General features: G+C 39.9%; 1 protein-coding gene across 3 annotated transcripts in view; it reads right to left on the bottom strand.

Annotated features, from left to right (window-relative positions):
• Positions 1 to 273: 273 nt before the first annotated feature.
• The window catches only part of STAC (SH3 and cysteine rich domain), a 72,448-nt gene continuing 55,251 nt past the window's right edge, over positions 274 to 17,470 (bottom strand). For all 3 annotated transcript variants that reach the window (XM_021553321.3, XM_085569922.1, XM_077786592.2), the window contains exons 8-12: positions 15,149 to 15,213; positions 14,158 to 14,246; positions 10,507 to 10,558; positions 10,244 to 10,381; positions 274 to 2,007 (exon numbers count right to left, since the gene is read on the bottom strand). In XM_021553321.3, coding sequence (XP_021408996.2) covers positions 1,909 to 2,007; positions 10,244 to 10,381; positions 10,507 to 10,558; positions 14,158 to 14,246; positions 15,149 to 15,213 — 443 coding nt within the window. In that variant the 3' untranslated portion in view covers positions 274 to 1,908. The remainder of the gene's footprint in view (positions 2,008 to 10,243; positions 10,382 to 10,506; positions 10,559 to 14,157; positions 14,247 to 15,148; positions 15,214 to 17,470) is intronic.

The raw sequence follows: 17,470 nt of genomic DNA on the forward strand, positions 1-17,470 counted from the left end.
CCAGGAGTTTGTTAATAATCAGTATGGACCGGCTGCATTACAAAGGGCCATGTTTCAGCAGCTGGCAGCCCTGCAACTTCCTCTGCAATTAAAGGATGCACAAGAGCAGCAAAATATGTCTCTAAGGGACTGATCTGCTCTGAGAACTACTGGTCAACTGTAGAGTTCACCTGGATTTTATAAGGCTTTGAGCAAGATCAGCAATTCAAATAGGGCAACTCAGCTACTGAGACCTGGGCTATGCAACACAGATTGCATACCTGACTCAATACATGGGAACAGGATCAGTAACTGCTTTTATTAGAAAGAGCATCAACTTTGCAAAGGCCTATACTGGCCTGGCATGCAGTAGCAGGATTTAGGACACCAATTTGTGGTTAGTCACAGAAAAGGCAGGCATTTAGTTTCAAGCTAGTCAAAGAAGGCATGAATTCAGCAGGGAGCTTTAGGATAGGGCTTAATCTCTACATCATAATACATGCTAAGCTGTTTAAGTGTATTTGGTGCAATTACATCCAATTAAATACTTGGAAATTAGGTTCCCTGTCTTCAAATATCATAGAATCCTGCTCTACAACAGAATTGGCACTGACTGATTTGTGTAATTTAGTCAAGACTCACAGGTCCCACAGACCACTCCCTGGAAGGTTCCTGTGCCCAGAACACATTTGAAGATGGAGGCTTATATGGACAAAGTAGGGATGTCTGAACATTTGCACTAGCATGGAAAAGACTCGAGGGATGATCATGGTGGTTTATGCCAAGAAAAAATTTATATAGGTGTATTTACTGCTGAATCTGCAAAACTTCTATTTAGCAAATGGAGAAGAGAGCTTTGGTGTGTGAGCACACCAAGACACTCAGTGCCTTTCTGTCACAAGTTCTGCATTTTGATAATTACAGACTTCAGTCTTGTATGCAGCCTGTCCTTTCCTAGCATTTTCAGCCTTCCAGTGGGTTATACAACTGTTTTATTTTTTATAAATAGGATTAATATATAAAATGTTTTAAGTGCAATAAACACAGAAAAATATAAAATGTTTCAAGCCTGTGGCTGTCTCCCAGCATTTTACCCATTTTCTGTATCAACAGATAAGGGTGAAGGAAACACAGAGCGATGCTTCCAAGCAGGCTTGTGAATCCAAGGATCAGCTATTTTTGTGACCTATGAGAGCAGCCAACACACACCCAACATACGCTGAGAGCTTTTGCTCATATACAGAGAAAACAAAGGACACACAGATTCGCTACTCTTTCCTACAGGAAGATTGCACAGAAAGAGAAAGTTGCCAGCTTCCAGGGCACAGTGCATTTCTCAAACTGACATTCAGACGGTGTCTCCAAACTGATTTGTTATGAGACTAAACACCAGGACTAAACGCTTAAACTCAGTTGATACTGGGGACATAACTGTAGAACCACAGCCACACTCTACTACAAGCATTGGACTGTAGTATGAGGACAGTTTGAACGGTATTTTCCCCCCTCCCCCAAAATACACACTTCAAACAAGAAAGCAGTCCAACAGTTTTCTAAGACACAAGAACAGGACGCTAGTTTAGTCCTTCAGAACAAGCTGTCTGTCTTCATCAGGGTTGTAGCAGCCATCTTGCACCAGAAATTAGCCCAGGTTTGGTTTTTCTTCCTCTCTTACCTTACTCCTGTTAGAATTCAAGGGCCTCTCATTTCCCTGGTGGTTTCTGACTACATTTTCTTTCAAACATTCAACTTTTCATATTTTTAGTGTTGCTGTGGCAGTCTAAATGTCTTTTTCTTCATGTTGTTGCAGTTTTCTCACTATTTCCCTGAACATCTGCAAGACAGCCCATCTGGGTTGACACAGTGTGAGATGAGGCAGACAGGCATTGCCAACAAAGGGCTCCCACCGCAGGGAGTGGGCTGTTGGAATCAGATGTTTTCTAAGACGTCTGTGGGGACAAAGCCTTTCTTCTTCCCGCTGTATACCTTGATAAAGCCATCGTGTTCCTTTTCAGAAGTCACACAAATCTGAATACAAAAAAGGTATGAAAATGTTAAGCTCTTTGCCATGATCAAAGAGACAAATTATTCCAGGGTATATACCAGGCAGGCTAGACATCCTGTTAGTTACTTCTGGAAGTAGAACAATCCCTGTTGGACTCTCATTGCTTTGATAAGAATCTCAGACTCACATATTTAGAGACTTACCTTTCCCCTATCTCCCTGAAGTGCCACGTATCAAAATTGTTAAGAACTTTGTGGTGGATGAAAGATTTTGAAACATGAATGTTGACTTCAGCCTACTGTAATGATCATGCTGCAGTTGTCTGTGTATGAGAAAAATGGGTATTTCAGGTCAGGAGCTGTCTCCCTCAACATCTGATGGTGAAAAGTAATTATGGGTCACTTGCAGCAGCTGACCTGAATGCAAGCATATTCTCTTTTGCATGTTAAAGGAGCCTCAGTTCTTCTGAGAAAAGCAGTGGATTATGATATTTACTCAGTCCTTGCACCTGCAGATGCCTGTTTGGAATATAAAAATGTGTGACCCAAATCCAACTCTGTGAGAGTGTTTCCATAACACCTACTCCACAGGGAAGCAGTCATGAAATCATGTGGTCTTTATAATAGCACAAATATTACATTGTGGTAAAGGCTTTAATTTCCTCCTGACCTTTCTCATCTCAGGCATTTCCACTTGAAGGCCCTTCTTGAAACATCTGGTAATGGCTGAGCCATTTGAAAGCCTAGTGGCACAGGCACATTAGACTGGGCACAGCACCACACCAAATAAAGGCTTGTTTTCAAACGTCTGTGCCAAAGAACTATATATTTCCTACTAGTCAAACAAGGTTAAAATATAGCTGGAAAACTGACAGTCCTATTGAGACCACTCCACACACTGATTTCTCATGATGTCAGTGCCAGCCCTCTATCTGGACTAACACTCATCTCTGTCTGATAAGTATTTACAATGTTTATTTACAATAACTCACAGGATATGAAATGAACAAAAATAGCTCTAAAGTGCTCCTGGATAAATCCATTTCAGCATGACTATTATGGTATACCTAAATACCATGTCTGAATTCTAGGCCAGCTTGTCCTGTTGCATAAAATTTACTAGCAGCACTGGTGCTGCCAGAAGGAAAAGAAAAGTTTGAAGAAGGTGGTGAAGTTGCTTCATATTTACCACCTCTCGTATTTGCAAATAGGTAGGTGGATCTCTGTACCTGCAAACAAAGTTTTGGAAAGCAAATGGATTCATTAATTTTCTTACTTATCCTGCCTACTCAACACTAATGGAATTGGATCCCTGGGGCAGAATGACTGAACACACCAAGAGGGCTGACATGCAATTAGGAAGAATAATGTATTGTTGTTTGGGCTAAATCACACAGAAAGCGTGGGAGAGGTCTAGAATTGATGCTGTCTAGTTTAGGTTCTGTTGCAAAACAGCCAAGCTCATTTATGTCATGAATCCCCAGCACAGCATCTGCTTCCTCTGCAGTCATATCACCATTCAAAATAGAGGTGCAAAGCAATGGGGACAGAGAAAAGTGTTTCTAACTATTGCTGTCTATGTTGGTCTCTGTCTCCAAGAAAGGAATGATGAGAGAAAAACCCTGCAAAGAAGCACAAGAGTAAGGATGGCCAAGTATGTAAGACTATCCAAGTGTGGGAAGGAACATTAGCTGACAAGTTCCTCTTTTCAGTTGATCCCTACTGCCATGAACCTTTGCAGCTTCTCCATAACTAGAGCTGTCTGGTTAAAAGGAGTGATTCACTACATTATTTGTTTTTCACCTAACTGAAGATATCTGCAAGACTTCTAGCTTTTTGATAGGATCCCCAAAATTACTACATCTCCATCAGGTCTACATTGCTCACTAAGCCTGGTGCATTGTTTTGCTTAGCATCTCTGGTGCTGTGCAGAACATATTGCAAGAACAGAGTAGTTTCCCCTGTTGTCTTGTATTGCCAGCAGAATGATTTGTTGATAAAAGAAAAATACTGAGTTTTCTGAATACTGTTTTTGTTTTTGGAGTGAAAAATACGTCAGATTTCTTCTTTTTTCAGTGGAGTGTTTTTTTTTTTTTTTTTTTGTTACTCGTTTGAGTGCTCCTTGATATCAGTGAGTGTCCTCTGCTACAGCAGTAACTTTAGATCTTCACTGGGCATGTGGTGTACAATGCCTTATATGAGAACTCTCACTCTACATACCAATACACAGATCTGAATTCTCCCAAATTCCAGCTGAAATTCTCTCATACTAACACACTAAGCCTTGCAAGTGCCAGACCCCAGATGGCAGAGTTTTTTTCTCACTGCTTTCCAAGGAAGATTAGGGTTCAGGGGCAGAATAAGCTCGGCCACAGTATGTAACACTTTCATAATCCTGTGCAGCTCAGGAGGTCTCCTGGGTCTGTGACAGCTGCTGGAATTTTGCAAAGCCCTGGAGCTGCTCCAAATTCTGCAGTTTTCAGAGAAGACTGTATAAAATACCATCTATGGCCACTTTTGCTCTCATCCCCTTTTATGTATGCTGCCAAGGATTTCACTCACAAGTTGTAGCCTGGAGATTTGGCTCTTGATTTTCTTACATGGGTGTAAATTGAGAGTAATCCCAGATGAGGACATGGTAGCATCCAGAGTTTTGGATTTCACATAATGAATCAGCTGTTGTTGGGGATTAGCTCTGATGAGAGATGGCAAAAACCATGGTTCTGAAGGCACAAGGTGCCACAGGTACCGACAGGTGGTCATGGTTTTCTGAATAAAGCTGGAAACTGCTTTAAATGGCAGCTACTCAGGCTGGCATGTTTTGGGTGGCAGGCTGCTGGCTTGACTAGAAAAGTGAGCCAGAGAAACCACTCTCCAGGGAATTTAGTAGCAACCAAAATGGGGGTGGTTGGGATTTTCCCCCTGCACTCTGGCTCAAGAGATTAATAGTGGAGTAAGCCAGAGGGTAAGAAACCACATCTCAGGCTATTTCTCACTCAAAAGTTATCTTCAGAATTATCTGAAAGTGGGATCTATTATTATAAATTTACTTTTCCATTCTTTCATCTCATTGTCTTTAAAAAAAACAAAAACCAGTCAAAACTCCCCCAAACATTCAGATTAGGACTTGTCTGATCTTGTCAACAGCTGCCCTGAGGATTTTTTATCTGTCAGTCAGCCCTGAGCAGGTGGGGGTGATGAGCAATTAGGAAATTGTCCTTTGACCTGCATGGTCATTCCTGTTAGTCTAAGTCTTGTGCTTTGAATTTGAGCTTAAATGGCCAGTCCTCTCTGGGAGTAATTTTGAAATTGTTGTAACTTTTTGCAGCTCTTTTTTCTTCCACGCAATTAACCCATCTGACAGCCACAGACTGGTTCTGATGAAGTAGGACTTTGGTTATGAGGGCAGTACAATTTCAAGAGCTATCCTGGAGCCCATAGACAGTGCCAGGTCAAGAGGTCTGCAAGTTCAAGTCTTTTTTTTGCAAGAATGACAGCACAGGGACACTGTGAGCATCTATATCCGCTGCTGCCAGCACACTGAGGTCCTTGCTTATGTGAGCCTTGTGATGGAAATGCTGAGCTGTTCAGTTTCCATACCCATAGAGTCATAATGCAAATGATGATGAAGGGTTTTGTATCAGTTGTTTCACTAACTTTTGGACCGAGAACACTGTCTCATTTTACCTATATCACTTAAAGCTTTAAAGAAGACCTGGACTAGACTGGATGCATAATGATCTGTGCCCTTGTTTTGGACTCTTACAAATCTTTTGTGCCACTCAGCATCCCTGAATGAATGGGGACACCCATCCCTTCTCAGCAAGACTGCTGTCAATGGAAATCAGAGAGAGCTGGAAAATGACCCTGTTTCCTTTTGGCCAAGCTGTGAGGTGCAGGACTTAAAGCTGGGGGGTACATGAAGAACTGCAGCATCACTGTCAGTGATCAGTTTGCCTTTTAAGTGATTTAATTTGAATGCATATGTCACTGTGATGAAACTGATTTTCAAAGGCAGCTGAGTCATGCTCTTAGACAATCAGCTTCTTTTACAGCATCCCAAAAATATGGGGACATAAAGTAACGCCTAGGAAATGAGGTGAAAAGCCAGGTAGCAGCAAAGCATTTGGACTAATCAGAAGACCTCAGAGAGGTGGATTTCCTGTGTCTATAGACTTGTCCTTCAGTCCTGCTTTATTAAGCCTAGACTTGTGGATGAGAGACATCTGTAAAAAACCCATCACAAAATGGGTCTGTTGCACTGACTTCTATGTAAAATCACAGCACACTCTGGATGAGGCAAAGAGCTTCTGATTCCTGGTTTGTTACAAATGTCACTGTTTGGGGTAGTTTCTGTTGCCCAAATGTCATGGTTTGACACTGGCACAATGCCAGTGCCCTCATGAAAATGTGATCCCTCCCTTGGATGCTGTGAAGTGGAATCTAGAACAGAGGAAAGCAGGCCCAAGCATAATAACAGGGAAAAAAACCTTTATTATTCACTTGCACAATTTAAAATAAATTGTGCTATTTAAATACAAAAAGCCCAGCTCTAAACTAATTTGTGTTAGTGTGAGTGTACATGTTAGAGGCAGCCAGGCAAAGTTGTGAGTAGTATCTTTTTCAAAGTAAAAGCAGACATTCAAACAGCAGATTATTTTGACTTCTTTAAAAAATAAGGATGGTAAAAACCTTAAAGATATTTTAAGACATGCTTTTCCAAATATTGATGATATATTAGATATTGCATTTTTTTTCTTTTGTGAACAAAGGTCAAATAAGAGCCTGTTGTCATGAAAATAAGTATTTGTATAATGTTTGGTAATGAATTTGGGTAGTCTAAGGCAGAAATTACAGGCTGGAGAAAATCTTATATATATATACAAGTGATAATACAGTCAGTCAGAGTTGGAAATTATGTAATTCATGTTTGTGAGAACAGCTTAAAAGTGTGGAAAACTACTGAAATTGATCAGGTTTGGTTTCCTTATTGATAATCTTGCTTTACTGATGTCAATGGCTATGCCTGCCTATCTCCCACAGATCCCTGATTGAGCCTCGTGGTGCCAAATCATCTTCTGAACTGGTTTTAAGACTCAAAAATCTGTCAGTGAATCCTAAACTTCAGGATGTTGGCATCTCAGAAGAAGTACACTTTTTCTTCTCCAGCCTGGGTTTCATATTGCATCGTAAAATTTTCAAGGGATCTTTTGTGAAGACTAGCTTGTGCACATTGCCCATGATGGGTGAAAAAACTGGTTATTCTTCAGCCCTCTCCCTGAATATTGGCTTTGCCAGGAAGGTTCGTATGAAGCTGAAACTTCAAATGTTATTTCTAGGGCATGAAACTGCCAAATGATTCCAGAAAAAGTATCACTCCCTGTGTCTCAAACTTGAAAGTATCTCTGCTTGACTAAAATGGCTTTTCTTAGGGTAGTCATGTGGATTTGTGGATGTGAATTTATTGTCTTTTGCCTTACAAGAGTAGACTCTACCCAGAAAAGTTCATATAGAGCATGAGAGGACAGAGACCTGAAGGATAAAACATGGAAGGTATAAAGAAATATAAAGAAAAGTCATATCATTGTCACTGGATAAGTTTTTCTGTTAGTATATCATCCTTGCTTTCATTTTCAGAATGGTTCTGTGCTCTTGTTAGACCACATGGAAAATGAAGTAACTTTGCCATCCTATAGTCACAGGAATTTATTAGACCAGTTAATAAGTTTTTCTAGCTAAATTGAGACTTGACAGGAATAAGTAGTGATGAATAATCTCCTCCTTTGCTGATCTGGAAGAAGTCAGTGCTCTGCACATAGTAGATGTATTGCAGTCACAGCACTTTGAACACTGTGCCCAGAGACAGGTTACACAGCTGATGACATTCCACAGAAATTCCAAACAGACCAAAAGACAAATAAAAAAAAATTCTGCCTAAGTTTTCCCAGAAGTCCCATTCAGATGACTTTGTTTTATCCATGGCTTCCCTTATTGCACTTCTTTCTCTGCTTCACATGGAAAACAATGGAAAAATAAAAGACAGAAAATAAGAGAAATGGATGAAGAGAAAGAAAGGAAATTTGACTTTGGAAATATAAAATAAATGTTTAAAGTAAAAAATTCTCAATAACAATTAAAATCTCTTCCTCAAGAAGAGTTTGTCCATAGTGAAGGCAGAGTTGTCTTTTTATTAAAAAAAAAAATAAATTAAAAATTGTGCCTTGTGTGGAGGGACAGCAGGAAGCAGATAAATGTCCATGGCCTCACCGTGGCTGTCCCACCTGGAAATTAGTCAAAATGGCCTTCAAGCTGCTTAAATGTCTCCCTTTTGCATAATTGGTGTGAGAGTGGAGAGGGATCTGTTTGCTATGCTCCTTTTCTCTCATGTCTCTGCATTCATGTGTTCTTGCAGTCTGATCTCTGATCTCTGCCCCCTGTTTCACAATAAATATTTATTTCTTTCTTCCTCTGAAGCCTCTACCACATGGAGCAAGCACCAGACAGCATTCATATTCAGCCTCAGCATTTCTGTGGGCTTGAGATAGAGCTGAACAACTTTTTTTAAAAAAGGAGGTAGTAGGGGGACAGGATTGATTCATCCCTTTCTTTAGGAATCGATTCATCCCTGCCTTGCCAGAGTGGAAGAGGCACCCTGACTCTGAGCTCCCTTTGGGATGCTATTATGAAACAGGGACAATAGGAAGGCCCTTGAGTTTAGATGCCAGAACTGTCCACCTGGAATCTGTGGTTTTGTGAGAATTAAGGCAAGCAGCTGGGCTCTCACTGCTTGCAGCAGTAGCCACGCTGACAGAGATGATCTGGTACTCCCACTAATGGGAAATGACACCGATTTTGATCGTTCCCTCATGCTGGCCTGCCATGTTCCAACACCGCCATCTCCTACCTTTGCCCTTGTGTATTGCTTATTTTAGAACATAAAGCCTCCAAAAGCTCTTGTTCTGCTCTGGAAATATTTATTTTTTTTCTGTGTGCACAGACAGAAAAAAAAATAAAAGAGATATTGGGTAATAAAAATATAAGAACTTTCCTTCTAGAAACTGCAGAGCTGACTGTACTGCGTGTCCAGGGGCAGTTAAAATATATTCTGGTCACTGTGTTTCTGTGCCTTCCTTCAAAAGCTGTGTGCACCCAAGGATTGTTAGCACTTTTATGTTTTGCTATGCCACAAATCAGCAGCAACCAAGCTGTAAGTAAATCTTATCCACCAGTGCAGTGACTCACTGTGAAAGTTCTGTATGGAAAAATATACAGCTCTCAAGTCCACACTGGTTCTGACTTCTTATCTACTTTTTTAAAACCAGTGCTGTTCAGGCTATAAGGCAAACCATTTCTGGTGATGTGACACAGTTGCCACAGGAAAGGAAAGACCTAATGAGGCAGATAAACATTGGGCTTTGCAAGGTGCAGTGAGAAAAAAAAAAATCTACCTTTCTATTGCATCCAGATTTAAGAGAACTCAAGCTGTGTGTACCCTTAGTATGTCATCATCCTATTTCGAGAAGCTTATGCCACAAACCTGTCCCTTAATTCAGGTTTTGGGTCATGGCTTGTGCCTGTTGTACCCACCTGAAGGACACAAAAGAGAAGGAGCTGCTGAAAATACACCAGGGGACCCTGCAAGTCCTCACATAGTGTACTTAAGCTCACAGGAGCACTTAAAGCTTAAAATATATTACAGCCTGTAGAGAGGGATTTAGGTGGTGGTGCACACACACACACAAAAAAGGATTAAATATACCTTGCAACTGCTGAACAAGTGTCAAATTTAGGATTTACAGCTTTGTGACATGCTGTCTTAACTCTTTTCCTGTTGAAGCAAAGACAATGGGCTGTGTTTAGGTCTTTAGGTAAGTTAAGATCTGGGGAGGGAGGCACTATCTTTTATTAGATTAGTTCTAATAAGGAGGAGAAAGCCAGATCATTTTTCAGGGACACAAGGTCTACTGCTAAGACTCTGTGTTTATCCCTCTGAAGTCAGTAAGAGAGTGAGAAATATGTGAAGTATCACTATGAATGTCTGTGAGACTTAAAATTCAGGCTCTATTAGGCATCGAATATGTGTTTGCACAAGGCAAACAGTGCCCTTAACTGGCTACCACTGTTACACAGAAATAATAAATCTTGTAAAATTGCAGTAAAATCTGCCTGTCCTCATCTTTCACAATTTTCCCTTCAGTCATTGGTAAAACTGCTGGATGCTCTACTGAGTCCAGTGAGGGTCCAGCACAGAAGACCTTACCTGGTTCTCTTTCAGAGTTATTTGTCCCTGTTCCTTGCAGCCAATGAATGTCCTGATACACCTGTAAATCTTCTCATTCTGTTGTACTCTCTGAACAAAATTAGCAGGAAAATATCCAGTTCTGTCATCAATTCTCCCCTGTGAAGGAAACATATTGATAGTAGAAGTTTGTTAACAGTAGAAGCTTTGATATAATTTCAGTATTGAAAACAAGATATTTTTCCTTTTGGAAAGAAAACAGATATAAACTGATTAGCACATACCTTCCACCAGTCTTCATTAGAGTCTTCCAGAAGTGTGATCATATCCCCTGGCCTGTAATTAGAAGAGGAATCACTTAATTGTCATGTTGAATCATCTTTCACAATTCCCTTCTAATAGGAAGGTGGTCCTTAGGTGGCTATTTTGCCTGAGCATTCACTGAAGGCAGACACAATAAGGTGGCAAGGTTTTCTACAGTCACACATGTTAATTTAGAAAGACAGACTGTATCTTGGGGCTAGTTCTTTATTTTGGGACAATATCTGTGAACTGGAAGTTCTGCTTCCCGTTTATTAAGGAACTGTTTAAAATATAGTCCCTCTTTGTTAAAGGCACTATTGTTTTACTTTAAGACATTTCACACTGTTGGGACACACTACTTCATCATCTGTGTTTTCAAGCTGTGATTGCAGAAGGAAAGTGGCAGGAAAATAATTCTGTTTTATTGACAAAGGCAGTTAGTCAGCAGGGATATAATTCTGCCCAAGAATGTATTTTTTATTTGAATGGGACATATTTACCTTCATAATGTGTGGTGCTGAGTTGTAATTGCTAAGTACCAGCATCCAGCTGACTTGTTCCAAAGCAGAGCTAGGAGAATAATTTGGCTGGAAACACTAATAGCAGAATTTGCTAAGCTGATTTTGTGCAGGTAGTTGAACAGTTATTTGACCTTTTCCCCCCAACTGGTGACACTTCATCAACATTCCTATGTACTTATAATAGTGGTATATTGTAGAAAGTAAGTGGGAGACCATTTCCGAAAGGATTAACTCCATAAAGCTCTGTTTGCTTGATAAGAGACATTTCTTGATCTTAATTAAATTAATTGGTGACCCCTAATTATTCCGCTTTCCCTGTTAGGCTCACTGTATTGTTGAGATATCAGCACAAGAGCCTACAAACACATCTGGAACATCTGTTATGATGGATAACAGGTCAAATTTAACAGGCTTTTTCAGAGCATGCATAGAAAATATTGATCTGCCCAGGATGCAGCTGCAGGTGTGGTCAGTGGTGGGCTTCTTTGGTCCACTTTCCAAGCAGTTATCATTGGTGCTGATAACTGGAGAAAAAGGCATTTGGTCTTCTAACACTGTGCAATCTGAAACAGGATTTTCTTTAAGCCTTCCTCAAGAACCTGTTTTGGTGTGTTTGGAGTAATTAAATGTTACTGAGATGAGGAGGGAAGCTAGACAACTTGGTATGCCACTGGTAAAAGATTTTTTTAAATGGGAAAGTATATGTGAATCCTTTACTACAGTTAATATTTAGTATGAAACACAAATAGGTTTCAAGGGAACACATAACTTCAAAGAGAATAGACCGGGGCCAATATTGGAGTCCTTACACTGAAAGGAAAAACAGTTTAAACAAGAAGGATTTAGAATGCCTTGTCCAACCTGTATTCTTCAGCCTGGTTGTTAGAAAAAATAACTCAGAAAATATAAATTTATTTGTCTGCCAGAGAAAGCTGGCAACTGAACCTAAAATCTCTCCCTGTCACTTGCCTGATCACAGACAATTTTAGGTTGAAGATCTGTTAATTTTGTTGATTTTTTTTTTTTCCTGGAAGAGACCTAATGTAGATGTCTTTAATTCCCAAAAAGGATTCAAAATAGAAATTCCATCTGGATCTGTTACTCTTGCACCCTAGATTTAGGCTGCTAATCCCTGATAGGGGGTAGTCCACTTGGTTCTTACTACTGGTTGAAATCAGCCAGATCTCATATTTTTCTTCTGTAAATTACAACCTTGGATAAATTGTCTGCTCTACCTCAGTGACCTGGATTTCAGGAGGTGGCAAGGTGGCTAGTCCCTACAGAGACTGCTGTAGGTCCCGTCCAACTATTCTATTCTATTCTATTCTATTCTATTCTATTCTATTCTATTCTATTCTATTCTATTCTCGTCTCGTCTCGTCTCGTCTCGTCTAGTCTAGTCTAGTCTAGTCTACTCACTGCAGTGTTTGAAACATGGTGTAGCTTGTCTTTAGGATTCTCTCTTGTAATGTAAGGCCATCTCTTAGAATAAGTGTATTACTTCAATGTCCTACTTTACTTATGTCAGAGCACTGGAAAGTCTGACTGACTGCTCCTGCTGTTTGGGAAGAAATCCAGGCTGTGGTAAATTCTAATTTCAGCTGAAATCAGGGCTACACGTCTTCACTGCAGTAATCTGCCACTCACTGTATCCTCTCAGAGATGAGCTGGGAACTCCAGAAATTTGCCTTAACTCTTCCTTTCAGGTCCTTCCCCTGCTACTTCCCTTTGTTATGATGGAGCTGATCAGGTTCCCAGGACCGTGCTTGACAACATTGCTCTGCTGAACCCACCTCCAAGCACCTCAACTATGCTAAACGGGAATTCATGTAATTGAGTTGGATCCTGCCTGGCTCTGCAATAATGAAACAACATTAGCAGCTATTGGGCATCCCTTATGGAACAATGTTAACACGTATATTACTGAATTTCTGATCAAGGGGACAAACAGCGCTGCTGTGGTTGAGTACCACTAGTCTAAATCCTAGCTGGTATCCCTGGAAAGAGACTGGTGTCCCCTGAAAGAGAATGTTTCAGACCACAGGCTACTTTTTCCCCTAAAATGTGGAACAGGTGGATTTTGAAGGTTGATGTGTTTTCTGGATTTCTGCATCTGGATGAGGATGGTAGTCCAGTGCAGGCTTGTCTGAGAGATATTCTATGTCATGGAAGAAATGCACAAGATGGAATACACTCTGAAAGAGTAGGATGCAAAGTAGAATTTTTTAAGCAGAATAGCAGGCAAGTTGCACTAAAGATTGCCATATACTATGGTTATTTTCTGAAGAGCTGGCATTCCTAAAATAATGGTCAGGAAATACCATTAAAGCAGAATGATAGGAAAACTTGTAACTTCTGCTTTAGACCCCCATCTTTAGTTCAAGAGCAGTGAGAATGCACACCTGGGAACAGGAAAAAGGCTTTCAGTGTTGGAGATGCTGAGGAGAGGAGCATTCCTCTGTCAATTCCCTAAATTCTGCGGCACATGCATGGTTATTTTGATATAGGGATGCCGTGAAGACAGGTGACATGTTTCGCAGTAAGAACTCCAGCAAGACTATGCAAAATGTGAGTAGCATGAACAAAATAATTTAAGTGAAAGAAAAGCTGTCCATTTCCTTCATTGGATTAGACCTTGTAGAGCAAGCAACTGATGCAGAACTGAAAAAGTACTAAAAATAGCAATTAACAAAGTTATTTTGCAAAGTTCTCACTGAAAACACTGCAGCTGGACACCATTCTCTTTTTTCAGACTCAACTGAATAAAGGGAGGATCAAATATGACAGGTAAAATTTTTAGCATTAGCATGAGAACTGCTGAAGAGTTCCTAGCTGAAAATTTCTGATTGAAAAACAAAGCAACTGAGAATATTTTATAGCTGAAAGCTGTTTTGCTTCTAAAGCGATATAAGTGCTTTTGAAACTTTTAATCTATTGTATCCCTGCCAAAATAATTGGTCACCTGTTCTTTTTAACTGTGAGAACATCTATGTATCTTGATGGTTATGTCTATAAAAATGTGTATTGAAAATGTCAGAAGAAACCCTCTCTTCCCCAAAGTCATATATGACCATCAGTGCAAATGTAACTAACAAATATTTTGGAGTTTACCTCATCTCCAAGTCTTCATTTTCTTGTGGTACAAATTTGTACAAGGCAACGTAGGTGTTCATTTGTAACGTGCTTTTATAAAATGGTCCCTTTAAAAAAAAGAGAAAGAGAAAATTTAAATATCTGCTTTGTAAAGGAATTTGGTTCCCTTTGTTAGAGACAGAGGAACCAGAACCTGATCTTACAATAAATTATCCAGAATCATTTTTCTGCTCTCACAACTTGGAGGACTATGGCCCAGGTACACTGCAAGTCATTAAGGCAGAATAACTATCTTAATTTAGAGAGAAAATTATTTGAACTTGAAGATCAAATTCCAGGCTTCCAAAGAACACAAGCAGAAATTTGCACTGACTGGACATTGGGACAAGATCTTAAAAGTGAGTGTGCCTTTTTTCTCTCATTATTATATGTGAAAGCTCTTATGAGCCCACTAGTGTATTATTGACATTATATAAGGTGTCTAGTCTACAGTTCTCATTATGGATGGAGCTAGAATTGTACAGTGCATAGGTCCAAATTCAGAGCAGGAAAATCACTTTCTTAAAGGGATTTTAATGTGTGAAAATTTTTGTCTTGGGTTTACAACAGAGAAGACTGGCTACTCTCCTCACTTTTTCCACGATTAATCTGGAGTAAAAAAAAGAAAAAGCCAAAGCAAACACTAAATAATTTTCAAATCAAATTGTATTTTTTACGTTATGGCAGTTTTATTATAATTACATGGCCTGCACACTGGATCTTTTGCATTCCCAAATCAATTTGCAATAAGCAGAAAACCATAAAGCGATGACAAATGATAAATCAAAAAGCCATCCAGTAATATATACTGCTTCCAGCTGTGGCCAGTGGCCCAGAAATTGTGTAAGAACATGACAGTCAGATATCAGTGACCCATCGGACCTAGTCAAGGTCCTCAGACAGCCATAAAAACAAGAGTTTTACATGACTTCCCATTACTATTGCATCATCACAAAACTTATTCTCATACCGGGGAATGTATACTTTTTGGTTCTTCTCCAAAGTGTTCTGTGCCATTTTCAGAGTATGTAAACACTGAAATAAAGAAAACACATGACATTTTAGAAGTAGTTTTAGACTCTTCACCTTAACAGGATCACCTGGATTTTGTTGATCTTTTCCCTTTCTCCCTTATTTTCTTTGATTCCTTGGGGTCTCCTCTGAACCCTTCTACACTCCCAACAAAAGCACAGATGCCATTGGCACATGACCCAATCTCTGTTCTCCAGAATTTACAAGTGTAACAAATGAACCATTTTGATCAGATGGATATGCACAAGAACAGAACCTAGGTACGGTAAGTGCACTACTAAAGCCCAGCAGGCTTTTTCTCACATTCAGTACTGGATTGTCATATTTAGGATAAGCAGTATTTACATTTTAAAGCACCTGCAAAAGCTGATTATCATATACTGGGAAAGATTGTATGCAAACCCTCTTCCTTCCTCTTTTTGACGTCTACCTCTATGTGTTTGATAGCCTTCTTTGGTCCTTCTCTCTCCACTAGTCCATTCCTGAGGTGCACTGGATACACTACTTCTCTCTTTGAATTTACAGGAGGTACCTGAATTGCTTTCAAATCAGGGTAGGTAAACTCAGACATAGGCCTGTAGATGTAAATATTTGCTTCTAAGTTACTAAATCAGAAACTCATAGAATAAGACAACAGTCACAGCACCTAACATACCTGATAAGTAATTAGTTACCCTCTAATGTAATTAATTGATTCATGAGCTGACTGATACTTGTCCTCAGTTATTGCCCTAGAAAAAACACAGTGACTTTATCCTTCTGACAGAATTCCCCCTTCACATTTTAATAATTCCCCAGTGTTTCTTGCTTCTAGATAAAATCTGAATATGAGTTTTTTTCATAGATGGAGTCTTTGAGCATCCTAGAACCATCAATATATTTTGCTACCATTCACCTCTGTAGGTGTTTTTAGCAGAAGCTGGACTTTGTAGCCTCTAACAATTTGGCAATCTCCAAAGTGGTATTATCAGGTGACTTGGGGGCATTTTCTTTTTGTTTCTCTGCCATACAGTTACATGCACGCAGGGCAAAAAAGGTCCAGGGAACACCAATCCACTGAATTTTTCTCCTCTGTTTTTTCACTTGCTTGTCCTTACTTTCATTAACACATATTTCTGGGACTAGTCTACATGGTAGTTGACAGCCTAACAGAGTCTCTGGAGAAGTTGATGAGGGAAATAGTAAGGTTCTTTGATAGTAGAGAGTTATACTTGGATATTGAAAAACACGACAGTGTTCTTGTAACAGATAAAGGACAAAGCCAAAAGGCAACCACAACATGCACAAGAAATATTTTGTGCAAAGTGACAGGCATTCATGAGCACACACATCTTCTCTGGCAACATGTAAGACAATGTTGTAGTCAAAAAGTTCAATCTGTGAATGTGAAGGGAACATGTGAGCTGATACCTGCCACACTTAATGTGAAAATGTCAACACAAGTTGTGTCTGGCTGTCCTGACTGCAGTGGACCTGAGGCCTCAATATGCTCCTCACCAAGTCCTCTTGCAAAGGGTCTCTGACCCTGCAGGCTATCACAGGTACGAGAAGGAAAAACTTAGAAATAAACCTCATTTTCTGTATCATTAATATAGGGGTATATATATGTCTGGCATCTGTATGAAGGGGTTTAAAATGCTGCCATTACAGTTTGGCAGGGTTAAAGTCCTACTCAAATCACTGTGCTTTGCTTTTCCTGAGGAGCAGGACTTAGGAGGCAAATTAAAGGTGTTCTGGTGAGTACTGAATTGGGTAACCAGGAGCCTTTTGGACTTGCAAAGAGTCATTCACCAGATGAAGTAAAAAGTATTTCAGTATTTCATGTCTGGAGTAATTCCTGTTTGGTGACAGAAAATAAAGCAAGCTACTAATGTACAGTCTTGTGAACTGTGGAGCTGACCCAGCACATGTGGCGAGGTGGCTGAACTGTGTCCTTGTGTTGGCTGAGACGTGCTCACCAAAACTGGGTTTGCAAGGAGGACGTCCCATATTTTATTCAAAGGGAAAGTGCTCAAATCACTGTTGATAACAGACTCATAGATGTCACCTAAAGTACATTTTTGCTATTGGGACAGACAGTAGGGCACAGCAGTGAAAAAGTGTAACTGGCTTAGAGGAGGCTGAAGGGATGGAAATTAGGTATGCCATCTCACAGATGAAAACTAGGAAGCTTTACTTCATGGGATTTATACCAGGGCCTGAATGAAAGAATTTCCCCTTGAAGTTGTCATCATAGGAGTTCTACAGGGAAAATGACATG

The sequence above is a fragment of the Lonchura striata genome, chromosome 2 (genome assembly GCF_050655825.1).
Source record: "Lonchura striata isolate lonStrDom1 chromosome 2, ASM5065582v1, whole genome shotgun sequence".
NCBI lineage: Eukaryota > Metazoa > Chordata > Aves > Passeriformes > Estrildidae > Lonchura > Lonchura striata.